Below are 18068 nucleotides of genomic sequence, written 5' to 3'. Positions count from 1 at the left end.
ATTTAAAAAGATGAGAGAGGCCTGTACTTTTTATCATAGGTATACCTCAACTATGAGAGACAAAATGAGAAAAACAAATCCAGAAAATCATATTGTAGGATTTTTAATGAATTTGTTTTCAAATTATTGTGGAAAATAAGTATTTGGTCAATAACAAAAGTTCATCTCAATACTTTGTTATATACCCTTTGTTGGCAATGACAGAGGTCAAACGTTTTCTGTAAGTCTTCACAAGGTTTTCACACACTGTTGCTGGTATTTTGGCCCATTCCTCCATGCAGATCTCCTCTAAAGCAGTGATGTTTTGGGGCTGTCGCTGGGCAACACGGACTTTCAACTCTCTCCAAAGATTTTCTATGGGGTTGAGATCTGGAGACTGGCTAGGCCACTCCAGGACCTTGAAATGCTTCTTACGAAGCCACTCCTTCGTTGCCCTGGCAGTGTGTTTGGGATCATTGTTATGCTGAAAGACCCAGCCACGCTTCATCTTCAGTGCCCTTGCTGATGGAAGGAGGTTTTCACTCAACATCTCACGATACATGGCCCCATTCATTCTTTCCTTTCCACGGATCAGTCGTCCTGGTCCCTTTGCAGAAAAACAGCCCCAAAGCATGATGTTTCCACCCCCATGCTTCACAGTAGCTATGGTGTTCTTTGGATGCAACTCTGCATTCTTTCTCCTCCAAACACGACGAGTTGAGTTTTTACCAAAAAGTTCTATTTTGGTTTCATCTGACCATATGACATTCTCCCAATCCTCTTCTGGATCATCCAAATGCCCTCTAGCAAACTTCAGACGGGCCTGGACATGTACTGGCTTAAGCAGGGGGACACGTCTGGAACTGCAGGATTGAAGTCCCTGGCGGCGTAGTGTGTTACTGATGGTAGCCTCTGTTACTTTGGTCCCAGCTCTCTGCAGGTCATTCACTAGGTCCCCCCCCGTGTGGTTCTGGGATTTTTGCTCACCGTTCTTGTGATCATTTTGACCCCACGGGGTGAGATCTTGCGTGGAGCCCCACAGTTGATTTCTTCACACCAAGCTGCTTACCTATTGCAGATTCAGTTTTCCCAGCCTGCTGCAGGTCTACAATTGTGTCTCTGGTCTCCTTTGACAGCTCTTTGGTCTTGGCCATAGTGGAGTTTGGAGTATGACTGTTTGAGGTTGTGGACAGGTGTCTTTTATACTGATAACAAGTTCAAAAAGGTGCCATTAATACAGGTAACGAGTGGAGGACAGAGGAGCCTCTTAAAGAAGAAGTTACAGGTCTGTGAGAGCCAGAAATCTTGCTTGTTTGTAGGTGACCAAATACTTATTTTACCGAGGAATTTACCAATTAATTCATTAAAAATCCTACAATGTGATTTCCTGCATTTTTTTTCTCATTTTGTCTCTCATAGTTGAAGGTATACCTATGATCAAAATTACAGGCCTCTCTCATCTTTTTAAATGGGAGAACTTGCACAATTGGTGGCTGACTAAATACTTTTTTGCCCCACTGTACACTGGCCAATGGAGGAAGGGAGGAACTGTGAACGAAAGGACAAAAGACACTGACAGCAAGAATGCGATGGGCATAACAGTCAGCTGGCAGCCAGAAAAATTTAAGGCAAAAGATTTATTATGTCAGTGGATATCTGCCCTTCTATTGTCCGAGCCACCTCGGCCTCAGACCAAATCTCCAGGTGTTGCTTTCTGTGAAAGCTGAGTGGTTGTCACTTGCAGGAGAGGAGCACTAAATTCCCTGTGATTTGTTCTGAATTGAGGAAGCTCCTGCTCTGCTCTTCTAAAGCCATTTAGCAGTATTCTATGTGCAGTTTTTTGTACTGTTACAGCTGCTTTTACACCGTCAATTCCATTCATGGTGACTGTCATCCATCTCAAGGGAAAAAAAAACCTTGATCAGTGACCTCATTGTAAATTATATAATTATCCTGTACAAAGCTGAGTACGAAAAGTAAATTAATCATAAAACATACAGGTATGTCTAGTAGAAACAGATTTTTCTAAAAAGTATTCAAATGAACATTTTATCTAAATATTAAAAAAGACCTCTGCCTAAACATTTGTCATTTAGGGATTTGGTCATTTGGATTGTCCTTCAGCATGAGCTGAGGCCTTGCTCGTTCTCATCATCTCTTCTTTCTGCTCACAATTAATTTGCATAATCAAGCTGAAGTCTATCGATAATTATTACATTGCTGGATGTCATAATGTGTTTTTGATGATTTATCTGTGTAAAGAATATTTCCCGTCCACTCTACCACTATGGCATGTGACTTATTTAATCTGTACATATTTGATTAATGAGAGTGTATGAGTGGATCTGGATGACATTCCCCAATAAAAAATGACTATTAAAGGCTTGTCTGTTCATGGCAAATGCTGCTCTAAGATTCTTGTTATTAATCTCCATCCAAACAAATGAAAGTCTCATGTTCAGTAAGTTTTCATATTAGAATATACGACTTAGTATAGTGTGTCGATATTTGCAACATATGCAAAAAAACTACTTGGTATAGTATGTGAAAACCTTACAAAAAAACTCATACCATTTTCGTAATCTGTTAAATTGTGGAAGTGAAAACATTAATGCAATAAACATCCCATATGTTCTAGTGGTAAGGATTCAACCAGCCCGGGTTCAACTCCTGATTTCGGATCATGATATATATTAGCATATAATATATAGTTTAGTATGTCAAAAATATGCAAAAAAGCGACATAGTATGTTGATATTTGCACACAAAAAAAAGAAAGTATAGTGTGTCGTAAATATGCAGTGTGTATGTAGTATGTGAAAATATAAAAATAAAAAATAAGGTCAAAGTATTTTATGTCCAAAAGAGATATTTTGAGCTTTGTGATCTGCTCTTATTGGTAGACTTGGTGATGGTGGCTCTCGGCTGCTTTAACACCTCACAGCTTTGAGGGTGAAGATGACCATAGCGGAGATGTTAGAGACCCAAGACATCAAACTGTGAGGAGAGTGAAGATGTCATCACCAGAGACTTGTCACTGTCACTGCCACAGTGCCACTTACACTGGCAAATGAAGGAAGGAGGGGAGAGACTGTGAACGAAAGGACTAAAGAAACTGACAGCGAGGATAAGCGATGGAGATAACGGTCGGCAGGAAGCCATAAAAATGAGAGGCAAAATATTTATTATGACACTGGATATCTGCGTCCCATTGTCTGAGCCACCTCTGCCTCTGCCTCAGTTTTCTGAGAAGGCAGAGTGGTTGGAGAGGATCACTTCATTCCCTGGGGTTTGTTCTGAATTGAGGAAGCCTCTGCCCTATATAGCAATATTCTATGTGCAGTTTGTTGTACTATAACATCTTCTTTTGACTCTATCCATGGTGTCATTCATCCAAAGCAAAAAAACATGATGAGTGATTAACTTTAAAGCACAAATTAATTAGATTTTATTTCAATATTAAAAACGGCCTTAACATTTGTCCTTGATTAATTTGATAATTTGGATTGTACTTCAGCATTAGAGGCCTTGCTCTTTCTCATCATCTCTTCCTGGGTTGGGAGTTTTGTGTACGGATCGGGGGCAGGGCCTCATGACAACATTTCACTTAGGGCCCCAATTTGACCAGGGGCAGCACTGCATGTGCCTTATTTAATCTGTGCATATGTGATCAATGAGAGTGGATCTGGATGACATTCCTCAATAAAAACGACTAAGCGTAAAGGCTTGTCTATTCATGTTGAATGCTGCTGTAAGATTCATGTTATCATTTCTTAATGCAAACAAATGAAATCCTCATGTTCTGTTTTCAATGTTGCATATAAATATAATTTATTATTAGTCTTAAAAATTCTTTCTTACACTTTGTACAGTAATATGACAGATGAAATGCAAGCAGTTTGCGAGGAACATCATGAGCGCCAGGAACAAGACAGGCTACATTCTCACTATACACAATAAGAATCATGAAGCTGAATAGCTACTAGGGAATGCAAAAGGTTAGCCCACTGAGAATGTAAAGATTGTTTCAGAAAGATGCAACGTTTGCATAGACGGCTTTACGAAAACTGGGACAACTGCCATTCAAATAAAAATCAAGAACCAATGTAGAACACTTGAACAGTTACAAGTACTGCTGCATGAAAGGAATGTTGTGTTTACAGCTATCACTATTTTTTAAGCCCACAGTCAGGGTCATAACATTGATGGCTTCTGAAATTAATATACAAACACAGAAGTCTGAATTAAATCTCTGTTCTCCAAATTCACGGATGAGTCGTTCAGTTCTGAACACAGGATTTTAAAATGAAAAAATAAATGTTGTGAACAATGCTAGATTTGTAAATTATCACTCTGTGTTAATTTTGACCTCATACACTGTATGTCAATTATTTGGTAAAAAGCAGTTGTATTCAGTTGCATTGGACCTACAAAAATATACTTATATGTTTCCCTTTTCTAAAGTATTTCCCCCTCCTTTCTGCCAGCATCAGGTTCCTTGAATGTAGGTAATATCACCTTGAACAACCTACAAATCATCCACATCTGTCATGAATTTTATTCAGTTGAGGGAAATGGTCTTGGTCACCCTCTATTAAAGGGCGATATACTGATGTAATTAGCCAATTTACCCGACAACAAACATGCAAAGAAAGTAAATAAAAATCATTACCAATGCAACTTATCCAAAAAATATTTTTAAGATCTAAAAAAATCATGTAAAATAAGCACACATAATTGAAAATCAATAATTATACATGACATGAATAAAAAGTATTAAGAGTAGTTACAACAGCAACACTAAAGCTGTAAAATGGTTACATCATTGATTTCCTTCTGTACATGTAAATAAGTCATACTGCAGGAGTCCACCGGGAGGTGCTATGATACAGTCAAACATAATGGAAACAAAATGTGAGGACTGCAAAATATTCCATAACAGGCAGCACAAAATACAAAAAAAGATATGTATAAATAGGCATATTATTAAATACTATGTTATCACAGAACATATCCTCATCCATGGAGTTGCTATGGAGATTGGTTTTGGAGAGTGAGAGATGATTCCTCTGATCCAAGCCTTGCCTCTTTGACCTTTTATAGTGCCTCACTACTTACTCAACTTGTATATAGCAATGGCATCATCCACAGATCCGCACAGTCCATCAAAAAAAAACAGAAAAAAAACGGACAGCTGTTTCCAGGGAAACTAGAGCCAAAAATATCAGGTTGTTGAACCAGAAAGGGAGACCGAAATGACAGAGATTCTTGTTTACCCTCCAAGTTTTTACAACCTTTGTTGCCAAGGTTTAACTGGGTCATGGCGGAGTAGACCTGGCTGTTTCTTTTTTCCTACTTCTCTGAGTGTGCACACACACCCACCCACACACAGTATCTGTGAGCGTGTATGTGCATATGTCATTGTGATTTGTCAAATGAATCGCCAGCTTTTCGGCGTCCCCCTTTCTTATTTTCTTTTCTATCTTCTTGCTCCCAGGAGTGTCACACTCCCTGGTGGGCAGATGTCAGTGTTCAGTTGCTAAAGGAACAAGACTGTCATGGCGTCCCATCTCCTCCAGTACCTGGGCCAATCGACCGAGGTTGCCATCAGGAAAATGCTGCGCCTCCCACAAGTCTAGGATCACTCCCGTAGGACTGGATTTGGTGGCGAAGTAGTTAAGATACCTGTTTTAAGGATTGTGACAAGAGAGAGGAATGAGTCAGAGATAGGAAGCAAAGGGTTAACACAGATTAGTAGGGTTACTTTAATTATAAGACGGGACATGGCAAGTCTCCTAACATGGTTTGAAAAACGATTTTAATAGTTTTTAGCTCTGCAATCTGTAAAAATATTTTCTAATGCATAACATTTAAGACTCATTTTCAATGTTTTGCTCCATTTCTCTCCACAGTCAGCCATCTCTCTCTCTAAGTCAAATGGTTAAACATTGGAAAAAGGTGCTCATAATGTCGTTTTAAGTTTTTTGCAATAAATCAAGCATAAAAGAAATGTATAGAAAGTTAAGAAAACCAGGGAGACTATGCAAATATCTGCCAATTGAGTCGCTTTAAGAAACTAAATAAATAAATACAAGGAAAGGACGTTTTAAAATCCCATCTTTCACACAGGTTTCACCCAGTTTCTTATATTCAAAATAAACACTTAAAAATCCTTTAGTTTATATGTGAAAATGGAAACTAATGAGCCGTATTTATACTCTTCTGCTCTGTATGTATCATCACTGTGAGTGAGTGGTTGGTTCAAGTCTCTCCCTGCTCACTTCTTCGTTCACGCCACACTGTCAGTGGCTTCGTCAATCTGCAGCTGCTGCCTGTGATAAGGCCTCCCCGCTGAGCTGGGACCTTATAAATGAACACTCACAGTATCTCTATCACACACACATAAGTCTATCAAAGACTCATGGGTGACAATTTGAAAGGAGAAGCGTCATTCTGTCTTTGTCTCTCTCTCTGTCCGTCTCAGTTCAGTCAAACTCAATTAATCTCAATTCAGCAGATGCCTATCAAAATGAGTCACATTCCCACAGAAAAGTCAAAATCAAATAAAAGTCTAGTTATCTACGATTTATTTCCCTGCGAGACAGCTTCCCCTGCTTCTAATGAAAAAAGCACAAGGCAGCACACCCACACCATGATGAAGAACAGGGAGGTTGTGTTTATTTGTTTATTTCTAAAACAAGTCTACGTTATTCCTTAATTTCATCTCTTTTTAAAACATTTTAAGGGAAAATTAATGAAAGCCTGCAACTGTGGCCAGACTATAACCGCTTACGGCCTAAATCAGATTGTAACTCCTTTTTTCTCTGGGTCCACCTCTACCCACCTGTCAAGGTTTAGTTTATGGGCAAACATCCTCCAGTCGTTCCCCCGGGTCTGCGGTGCATCCAGACTGCCACACAACTTCTGTCGGATAGAGACGGGGATGCGGAAGGCATTGGGCCCTACCAGTGTGGTGATGTTGCTGGCGGGGTCCAGCAGAGACGTGTCAATACTCTGGGAATCCTGCATTGAGAGAAGGAGGTTGAAGGTGAACCACACTTTTTTTCTACATAATTTAATACCATCTCAGAAACCAGAAACATAATGTAGCTCAAAATCAGAAATTCTGTTCCTGCTGAAAAAGTATACATTTATTTTATTGTCATACATTTATTGACATGAGCTAGTGATTTTGAAATATATTGCCTATTAAGTGGTGGAGGTCTGGCTGCAGAAACCATAACAAGACCCAGAGACAAAATGAATCAGTCCACACAGGGACACCGCTCTGCACTACATGTACTGTAATTCATCTCATTACTGAGCACAAAGCCTGAATGCTCCGCCATCCCTCAAGCTCTATCCTCCTGGCCAGATGGCCTTTGTGAAACAAGAGCTGCAAGACTTGAGTTTGATTATTCCCCCTCTGCTCTGCATTTGCCTGTAAGAGGCAAGACTCCCATCTTCCTCCATCTTAGCCTTTGTGAACATTGCAGCAAAGAGGACATGCAGAAGAGGTGGAAATCATTCAAGTATATCTCCAAACAAGAAGAGACAGAGCATTGTTTTAAAAGGAAATGCATAATCTTTATTATTCCGTTTCCTGTCATACATTGAAAATGAGCTGATCCTTTTTATAATGCATTTCATGTATATGTAGAATCATTCTTCATGCTGTTATAAATCAAATACAAGTGTTTATGCTATATTTAGGCGAGTGTAAACCCTACCTCTGACAGTGTAGTGTCCAGCTGAAAAATCTGTCCTTCTCCTTCCACCTGGCGCACGCATATCTTGCAGGCCAGGTCCACAGTGCTGGAAGAAAACCGCTCCAGGGTAAAGCAACAGTGCAGGTTCCTCTGTGAGCCGCTCCACACCTGCTGAAAGGAAAGCTCCTGCAGAGAGTTGAAGAGGGTCGTATTTTTACTTAGCTTTCAGAGAGCATGTGGAAAGGTGGACATTTTTATGAAAAGCTTTCTGACGAGTTTACCTGGTACTTGGCTAGGAGTTTGCTCTTCCACAACGTGTGAGGGACATCGTGGATGGAAAGTCTCAGGTTGTGGGTGCTATCTTTAAAGCTGAGAGTCTTTGGTTCATCCAACAATTTCCCACCCATTTGCTTCTCCATCTGTAAGACTTCCTGAAAACACAAACACACACTCGTTAAGGATACGAAACCCTGTGTATTGACCCCAAAACAAATGTGTCTTCTATTATGTTGTAAACACTCATTTCTTGCTTGATTTAAATCTTCAAATTAAATGTTTTTATAGCACATTAAATATTTTCCTTCAGGGCTTTATGAAGCTGAATCTAGACCTGCAAACTGAAACCATCTTCAATGTACTTGCAGCAGGATCACTATCACTTCTCATTACCCATTCCCAAACTTAATAACTGTGTTTAATATCCCCGCTCGGTATAATAATCCGTCCTTATCTTTCCTGTAGGTAGATGAGGTATTGAGCAAAAGGAGACAACAAGGATTAAAGGTGTCTTTTTTTGTGTTGGCGCAGCAGCTATATCTTTCTAGGACAAAGGAGCAGCTTTTCAAATGCAAGCACTTGTCTCCCCTTATTGTGACACGCCGACACAAAGATTTCTTTTTCTGCCTCCCACAGTTAATCTGTTGCTTACTCGAAATATGATGGTCACAAACATCATTAGTGCTCACAAGCACATTTACTTTCTGCTTCAACCCCTTATGAAAACATAGAGACAAGAGGGATACACACATGCACCCTGCTGAATAGTTACCTTGAGTGAGTCCTGTGTGTCGTCCAGGCAGTAGACTCTGATGTGATACTCCATGGCGGGGCAGGTCACAGGGCCAAAGATGGCGAGTTGTAGGCGCTTGGTGGTCGAGGCGCTGAGAGATTGGCCAACCAGGCAGGAAGTACCCAGCGTCTCTGTCAGGATATGGCAAGACTCGTCTTCCATTTGGATATAGCACGGCGTGGTGAAATTCTCTTCTCCTACCACCACCACATCCTACATGCAGACAGGAAGAAAGAAAATGAACAAAGTGTGGAAGATAATAAGCAAAAAAATACTATTATATAAAAGAAAAAGATGACAAACAAAAGGAGAATTTCTAATGTATTCTCCCTCAAGTGCTGTCTTTGCATTTGTTAGCGATAAGTAAAGCCATTTATCACATTTTCTTCAACATCTAATAAAACGTTTTGTTTTATTCGTGGAAAGATGACGAAACAATCTATTTAGTTATTTCAACAATCCCTATATTCATTTAAATAATACCTATTTTATCAAACATACATATTTTTATCAAATAGTTCCCTAATTCCCATTTTTTGGAACAGAATTGTACTTCATTCAGTTTAGGTTTTGGTGCCTAAATTGATGTAATGCATAACAACACTGCATTTAAAACACAATTTGTCACATTTGTAATTATTATACTGTTCAAGTGTACTTGCCTTAGCATGTGTATAAAATATTTTTTCCATAATACTAAAATGTTCCTACGATGACACACGTTTGTTCTGAAATTGGAAATTAATACCTAAGTCTGAAGCAGAGATGTGAAGAACAGGCTCATTTGGTTTCATACTAGTTTCAAGTTATTTTTATGGAAATTCAGTTTAATTGAAACTGAACTGATTTAAATTTTCAATTAAAGGGAGAAAGAACAATTATGGGTCAAGGCCTATTTGGATAAGCCATGTCTTTAAAAGTGTTTGATACTTAGGTTCAACACACGGCCAGAGAGTATATGAGGTAATAGAAGATTGAGTATCACGACCATTAGTTGACCCCTGTAATGGCACTAATGTGGGGACATTTTTCACTACCACTAAGACCATCTCGACTTAGACCGCCACTCTCTCTCCATCCCTCTTGATCTTTCTCTTTCTCTAATCCAAACGCTCCTTTGAGCAGCACATTGGCATTAATTCAGCCTATTATGAAAGACAGAAGAAGAATTACATTATAAATATTATTTTATTGTGAGCTAGGCCGTTTAACAGCAGTATTATGGCTGATCATTAGACTCTTTAACTGCTCCTGGGGGATGGCACTGGGGCTCCTTATTGGGGGATAATTAGAGCACACAGTGGAAAAGTAGGCTTTTCCTGGCACAAACAATCAAACATGTAAACAAACACACATATTCACACAGCATAATTTATTCACAAATTCCTGACTGCATTCATCAGCAGAGATTTTTTTTTTTTAGAGGCGTGGGAGGATAAATCTTTGTAGGAGTTACTGAAGCAGAAAGCCCCACATGTTCCTCATTATGTGACCTGCTGTCTTCATCATCACAACACCACGTTCTGCTCAACGGCACGACGTGTGTGTGTTATTAGTGTATGTGTGTGTGTGTGTGTGTGTGTGTGTGTGTGTGTGTGTGTGTGTGTGTGTGTGTGCGTGTGTGTGTGTCTTGATGGGGGACGGGGGAAGCTTCCCTGATGCCAATAGAACTGATTATTCTCACTTGGTGGTGATGACTATATATATAAATATCCGGGAATTACTTCAGAGGAGGAGCTCATCCAGCCTGTTTCTACAGCGGTGATGAATACACATTTTGACAGAGCATGTCATAAAAAGCAATATTTCACACATTCAGCATGGAAGCTGGCCTCAGTGGGAAGACAAGCTCATACAAAGGAAGCTGCCGTTGCCTTGGATATTACCATCTGTATTTCTGGCAGGTCAGAGATGTAATCAATAGCAAGCGTGTAATCACCACGGGAGACGAGTAGGGCGCGGAACTTCAAATATATGATATATGGATAATTTTCCTACCCAATATTTGCAATGACCAGACACATCATGAGATCTATCAAAAGATTAAAAGAAATCTATTTGGTACCTTTAGTATTGAACTGACTTCAGAACTGAACTCCTGCTTCATGTTGGTGTACATGTGTGTACACAAAAGAGTTTTTGATTGTTCTGTATCCTCAGCGTGCCAAGATAATAACTGCCATATCCGTGCAAGTAAAAGTTGTCTTAGATATAAAGCTCTGAATTATTTTATCTGGGCAAGAATGTTTCAAAGTAACAGGCCTGAAGTTGTGAACCAACCAGCTAATCATCGTGTTGTTGGTCAAATTCTGAAACATATGTGCCCAGGTGCGCATTTTCTGTGATGCATGGTGCTAATTGCCTTGTGTATCTTGATTTGAGTTTTACTGAAAATTCAACATGTAGCTGCTGGGGAAAGAGAAAGAGAGAATGTTTGATTGTTCCTAAAAAAAAAATAGCTCCTAGACAGACTTTGTTCCAGGTGTGTGCGCACGTTTGGATACAAACAGGAGCCAGACTGACTGCTGAGACATAGGTTACACCAGATTGCATCAAACATTCCGTACACCCTAACACACACACACATTTTGTCCCAACAAATGTCACCTTTAATCAATAGTTGTTTCCTCTTAAAGAGAAATACTCAGTTTACACTGAGCTTTATTGGCTGCCCCTGAGTAATACATCAATGTCACAGAGACATGTGGGGCCAGTCTGGCAGTTTTCCTGTGCACCATAAGTCATATCATCACATCAGCAGCACAGATTGTGCAAAGACTGTCTGAAAGCGATGTTAATTCAGTCCTCTACTCAATAATAAGCTGAAACTGGGCCATATATTTCCATATCGGCTGGGGCAAAGTAGTTGGATTTTCAATATACGAGTGGCTTGTATGATTTGGCTGTGTAGACTCAAACTAGTGCTTTAAAATGTTCTTAAATGTCCCCATGGAGAGACCTCTTTGAATTTATATCTTATTACTTTAGGCCAAATGCCATGAAATCCAAATTCTTAGCTAAATTAAACATTTGTGTGTACCTTCTACTGCTTTTATTTGCTCATGTTAGGACGTTATTACATGTTTTTTTAAATATTGTAAGCACCTTCGACTTTAAAAAGGTCTAATCACTTTCCTGCCTTTGAGAGTTCATTAAAAACCCAATTGAAGGAAAGCTAACCCAGTAATGTTTTCATGGCAGGTACTAAAAGCAGTAATAAAGGGCTACAACAAGGTCTGTTGTATTATTATCCTATGTGTCCTAACGATTTTATGGAGACAGATGAAAACTGAACCATTCTTAGTTTAAAGGTAGTTTTTATAGTGAGGGTGGAAGCATAAGTTCTCTACGAATTATTTGTTTGAGGTAATTGTACCTTTTCTGTGTAAAATGTATGTGTGTGTGTGTGTGTGTGTGTGTGTGTGAAAGGCAGAACATAGTCACACTTCAGCCTACAGACACCCATCTTATCCTCATAAGCACGTTTAATGATGGAGCCTGCAGGCAAAGATTTTCCAAAAACACAAATACAAACATAGCGCACACACATAAACGGCACAAACAAACAAGGATATTCCTTTAAAAATCGTATAAGATAACAGTCTGGGGTTAAAAAACAGTCCCAGCCTGTTCCCTGCTATCAGAGGTTTACTGTTTCAGCACCTGGATGCAACAGGGGTTCCCTCTGAGTGCTGAGCTGCACAAACAAAGCAGGGGAGGTTGATCCGCTTCACCTCCTCCATGCTATCATACCATGCCAATTCAATCTTTTAGTTTTTTTGACAGACTTCCTTTGATCTTTGTTTAGTAGAATTTTCAAACTACCTAAGCAGTATGGAGTATTTGATGGATAAACCACATGTGTGGATCTTAGTTTAGGTTAAAAGCATATTACTTCACATGACTCATTTATAAACCTGGACCATGGTGAAAGACATTAGAGTCTAATGTACAGCTTTCATCACATGTCTTACCTCCCAGTGGTTCTGCGGTGACTGGCTCTTGAGCTGAATCAGCCAATCCTGTTGGCCGTCAAACACGGCACAGTGGTGCATGGTGATGATGACGGGACGGGTCAACAAGGCCCCAGGGGGCCCACAGCTCACAACTGGGCTTAGCACCGTTTGTCCATCATCCACCGAGGGCCTTTAGGTGCACAGAAAATAAAACACATACAAACACACACAATGATTTTTAGTGTTGATGTGACAGCAATGTCTGTATCTGACATGGCGGTGCTGACAAGAGTGATGACAGCGCTGGTGAATTGATAAGGAAGACTGAATTGCGTACCTCATGTTGTCCTTCCTCTGAACTGTCACATACATCTCATACACTCTGCCCTGAGGAATGGCCCCTGCTGGAATAAGCAGACTCACTCCTGTGGAACACAAAAACACACATAAAAACACTGTTTAGAGTTGTGACGTACACCAGTAATAGTAACATGTTTGGTAACATGAGCAAAACAAGACTGAACCAAGCTGCAATGACGAATCAGGTAGAGAAAAATGATTGGCACTGACCAAGTAGTGGCCACTAAATAGTGTATACCAAAACTCTAGGACACCAGTATAGATCAGTTAAAGTCTCATTCAAAATGATCTTTTTTAGAGAGTCTTGCTTATATTACTATGGCACTTTATTGCCTGTTCCTATGGCACCAGGAAGTGGTGTGATGTTTCATTTCTAAAATCAATGGTCTCTCCTCTCTTCATAGCATTCTCATATTGCTGCAGCAAGCATGATTTACATTATTTCCATCTCAGATTGATTTGATATGATGTCCTGGCTGTCCGATTTGTTTTTTAAGACGTTAAACCCAACATTCCCTCATTCACACACGTAGGAATACACATACACAAACACAAACACACTCTCTCTCTCTCTCTCTCTCTCTCTCTCTCTCTCTCTGTCCCTATGGAGGGGTTTCTCAGATAGCTCATTGATTTCCCATGTCCTTGTACTGAACTTTTCAAAAGGTGACAGACAGCTTCTCCTGCTAGCTAGCAAGGCAATCACTAGTCTGCCACAGGGACGTCTTGCACGCTGCCACTCTTCCTCACAGCAACGCTTCAAAGAGATGGGAAATGCATTTTAAGATGCAAAATACCAAACAGCCACACTGACGATGCTGCAAAATATTTCATTACTCAGACACACGAACAGATCAAATATCAAATGCGCACTTCCCTCTCCCTCTCCCTCTGCCTATGTAACATGATGAGGTGGCTCAGCAAAACTAGCAGCTCAGACATTTTTACAGGAATCAAAAAGAAAAAGTTAGAAACTGGAGAAGTCGGTGTATCCTTTAATGTCAATGCTAGTTTTCTGTGCCTGTCAACATGCATCTGCGGCACGTCCCAAACAGCCCACATGTGTTTGAAGTGAGGACAGCATGGCTAATGTAAGCTGCCCGAAACAGTATACCTCTATGTCAGTACCTTTCTTCCAGTGCTCACACCTTAGTTATCCATCAACCCTTGTCATAATGTGTGTGGTTAACACACTGATAGGATGCATATTGTTAAGCATATTATTTCAAGGTCACATCTGTGTGTGTGTAAAGGTCATACTTGTAAAGGTGGTAGGCAGCTCAGATCTCAAACATCTGGAACACAATTTATATTGGATTTCTGTCCAGTTGGTAGCACATTCAGAGGTTTGCAACAGTCTCTTAAACTTAGAAACAAACTTACTGGTGGTCATTATTATTTCCCCATGTGTATGAGATATTTGCTCGAGAGTTGATGCGTCAAAAGAATGACATACACACAAATGTGGCTTCATTTACTAAATTCTGATAAAGCTACAGTTCCGACCAAAACAGACAAATGGCAGATAATGACATTTGAAATTAACTATGAATTTCAGGGACTTGCATATCCCTCTTAATGAATACAAATGTTAGTTGTTTCCTTTTCAAACTATCTTTATCCCTGCATATTTTGAAATATTCAACACATTTTGTCCAGTTAAACAAATGAATATATACTGATTCAAAAACCAATTGTGAAAACACTTCTCATGGTCTGGTACATTACCTGAGTTGGGCACAATGAGGTGTCCCCCCTGAGAGCTGAAGGAGCCCAGCGCAGAGCAGGATGGGTCCCTGGTGCGGAGCAACGTCTGGGTCTGCGTGCGACGGCCCATCGTGCAGTCATTGTTGTCTAGGAGGCAGTGTGGTAGCTTAGGTGACAGTTTAGAGGCAATATCTCCTCCCAGGTCATCCTGCGGAGTCACTAAACCTGAGGAGTTGTACACCTTAATCTTCAGATTGGGAAGAGGGTCGAGCAGAGGGGAATTGGTCATGGGTATTTTGTCAGCCACATCATGGAGGGCGTAGACGGGGCCGCGGTACATGGCGGCCGCTGATGTCAGGTCAGGGGGTGCTGTTAGGAGATCAGCTGGAAAAGAAATAAAGCAACATCTTTCAAGCAGGGTACATGTCTTAAGAGCAGTTATACTCTTTTCAACTGTGAGAACAGGTACGAAACCAAAAATAACCACAAGGAAATGAAGTGCTGGCCATCAACAAGATTGCTGCTTGGCTCTACTTCGTTGTTTATTCAGTCATTAAGGAAGTCCACTCAGCCACCAAGAAACATTACTCAGTCAGAGAAGTTACAGGCGCAGCTGTGATTCATGTGTAACAGATGGCCTCAGTAGCGCTCAGTTTACCCAGTAGGTACAAGTATAAACGTTCAATAGCTGGGCCGAGTGGGCGGAGCAATGGCAGTGGGACCTCTCTATCCTTTAGCTTCTCCACAACCTCCAACGCCTCTCTGTTTTCCCACAACACCAAGTTACTACATAATATAGATGTCAATGTAAGTCACATAAAGCAAATGTAGTAGTATAATTAGGAGAAGAAGTGTTTGTATTCTTATTAATAATGCTTTACAAAATATCATTTAGGCTACTCTATAGCATGTGGCTAAAAGTTGCATTCATTAGTATTTCATTCATGTTTCAAGCTTGCAAAAGGTGTAAGAAAACGTAATTTCAAGCAATAAACAGACAGCTTTTTTATCTGTTTATCTATCACCTTCAAATCTTGTCTTCACTTATCTTTCCCAGACATCTATTGATTAACACAGCCAGAGGCTAAACTCAATATCTTTATTAAATATATTTGTCAACGCACATAAACTAATAATTGCTTTATAAATATTTGTAAATCTATTTAATAAAAAGAAAATCTGATGAATGTTAATTCAAGCAGTGTATCACAGGGGGTGAAACAAGGACAATCATTTTTGCTCGTCAAATCACATTATGACATTTATTGTTCCGGTTCAGCTAAGTAAGTCCAATGATACCCGCAGACATCATGGCCTTCTTTTTACTTTTTGGTTTATCCTGTTGCTTGCAAATATTACTTCATCAATTCAATGCTGTGTGTCTTACAGTGACAGGGACAACAATACATTTAGCAAAGATTTTGAATTTAAAAAATGATTTCCTGTCACTATTGTTGTCTCCTTTTTTTTCTCCAGCTTTTCTTTGCCCCTAAAACTTCAGACTGACAACAGCATAGAGAACAATTTCTATGAACTGTGCAGACTAACTTTTAAGATGTGCGTCACCAGCCCAAATTTAATTACAGTTTAATATGCAACATGCAGACTGGCCTTATTATGCCTCAATGAATAGTTTGGCCTCCCATCACAACGACAAGCATTTCAATAGTTTCATCACCCCGCCCGCACAAACATGCTGTCTGCTGTCTATATTCCTCTCACAAGCTCCGTGCTAATCTTCAGTCAAAATGACACATTTTTTCTTAATCTAACTGAAATGTGTCTCTAGTATCGACCAGGTATATTTGTTGACTTGTTTATTTTGGCTGAAATTCAATTTTTAATGATTTAAATACTAATTTTAGATAAGCTTTGGTAACAGTGTTGAAACTTCATTATGTAGCTCAGTCACAGGTGATTTTAAAAGACCTAAAATCATGTATGCATCTGGAAACAAGGTAAACAAACAACAGAGACACACTCATACGAACACGTCTATATATTGTGTTGCTCACCTTTGCGCGCAGTCTTGATGCTGACTGGCTGGAAGCCTCCATTGAGGGCGGAGGTATCGATGATGTCAGAGTCAAAGTCGCGGTGGTTCTTCCTGTAGATGAAGAGTGCCACGACCACGGAGATAACCAGGCACATGATCACTGCTATCACAATGCCCACATACAGCGCTACATCATCTGTGCTGGGAGCCACTGGAGGAAGAGGAAGGGGGTTGGGGTAAAAGACAAAGAAAAATGGTATTTTAAGATCTAATAAGTTCAACATCAACAGCTTTATTTCCCCAGCTTGCAGGAGTTGTGATGAAGCTATTATCAGCAGACTAATATCCTGGCTTAGCATAGAGCCGGATATTAATAAGCATCTACTGGGAAATAAATGCAAACACTATATCTCCTGTCTTTTTTTAATGCTTGCCCAATGTGTCAAATAACCATGCTTGTATTTAATAATAAAGGTGATGTCAAACGTGAAAACAGAAAATGATGCTCCAAAAGTAGAGAGTAACACTTTATTGTCTTCAGATTTGCCATCTAACACTTCATTTGGGACACACAAATACTTCTTACTTGAAGGTATCTCCATTCTCATTGATTTTACCAAAGTCCCAGGTTAATATATCCTTTAATAACACATAGTATGTTGTTTGTGAGAGGGGGTTAAACACCAAAAATCATACAGATAATTAGAAACAATAAAATAAATATAAATATGTTAAACTCTGTGCACAACGGAGCAATTAATAAGGAGGGCTGCTCCACTGCCATCCAATGACACGCTGTCCTAACAAGCACACTCAGAAGCGAGATCAAAAGTTCTTAAGACGGCGATATAGATGTTTTCATCTTCAAATTACCGTGCCCTGTGTTGGAGTTCAGAGACTGTCTCTGTCTTTGTTCTTAGACACTGTAGATAACATCTAGACATAGCTTGCATTTCTCAAATCGTCTTTCATCTCTGTCCACTTTCCAGCTGGAGAAACCTCTGTGATAAGCAGGCATGGATAGAGCGACTGTTGGAAACACAGACTCAGACAGGCACTCATTACCGATCAGACCTTTTAATGGATGCCTACTGACAGTCTGAACTCTCTGTAGTGTTGGGTAAAGAATGTCCTTCACTGTCACCAAGTTGACAAATGGGGGGAAAAACTCTTCTTTAAAAGGTAGCGAAATGTCAGAAGGCCTGTGTGAGCCTGTATGTGTGCATTGTTCAATGTGTGATGACACACTGTAAAGTATATGTCATGGGGTTCTACAGAAGGTCAAATACAAA

General features: G+C 39.9%; 1 protein-coding gene across 2 annotated transcripts in view; it reads right to left on the bottom strand.

Moving 5' to 3' along the window:
• Window positions 1–3798: 3798 nt before the first annotated feature.
• Window positions 3799–18068, bottom strand: part of unc5cb (unc-5 netrin receptor Cb) — a 104380-nt gene continuing 90110 nt past the window's right edge. For both annotated transcript variants that reach the window (XM_063890326.1, XM_063890327.1), the window contains 9 exons: window positions 16796–16987; window positions 14802–15164; window positions 13051–13138; window positions 12732–12903; window positions 8737–8970; window positions 7970–8119; window positions 7710–7874; window positions 6824–7002; window positions 3799–5664 (listed from right to left, as the gene is read on the bottom strand). In XM_063890326.1, the coding sequence (XP_063746396.1) occupies window positions 5505–5664; window positions 6824–7002; window positions 7710–7874; window positions 7970–8119; window positions 8737–8970; window positions 12732–12903; window positions 13051–13138; window positions 14802–15164; window positions 16796–16987 (1703 nt within the window). In that variant the 3' untranslated portion in view covers window positions 3799–5504. The remainder of the gene's footprint in view (window positions 5665–6823; window positions 7003–7709; window positions 7875–7969; window positions 8120–8736; window positions 8971–12731; window positions 12904–13050; window positions 13139–14801; window positions 15165–16795; window positions 16988–18068) is intronic.

This window comes from Eleginops maclovinus, chromosome 8, assembly GCF_036324505.1.
Source record: "Eleginops maclovinus isolate JMC-PN-2008 ecotype Puerto Natales chromosome 8, JC_Emac_rtc_rv5, whole genome shotgun sequence".
NCBI classification, from domain to species: domain Eukaryota; kingdom Metazoa; phylum Chordata; class Actinopteri; order Perciformes; family Eleginopidae; genus Eleginops; species Eleginops maclovinus.
Note: the sequence above shows the minus strand (reverse complement) of the source record. Positions and strands in the feature narration are given on the sequence as shown.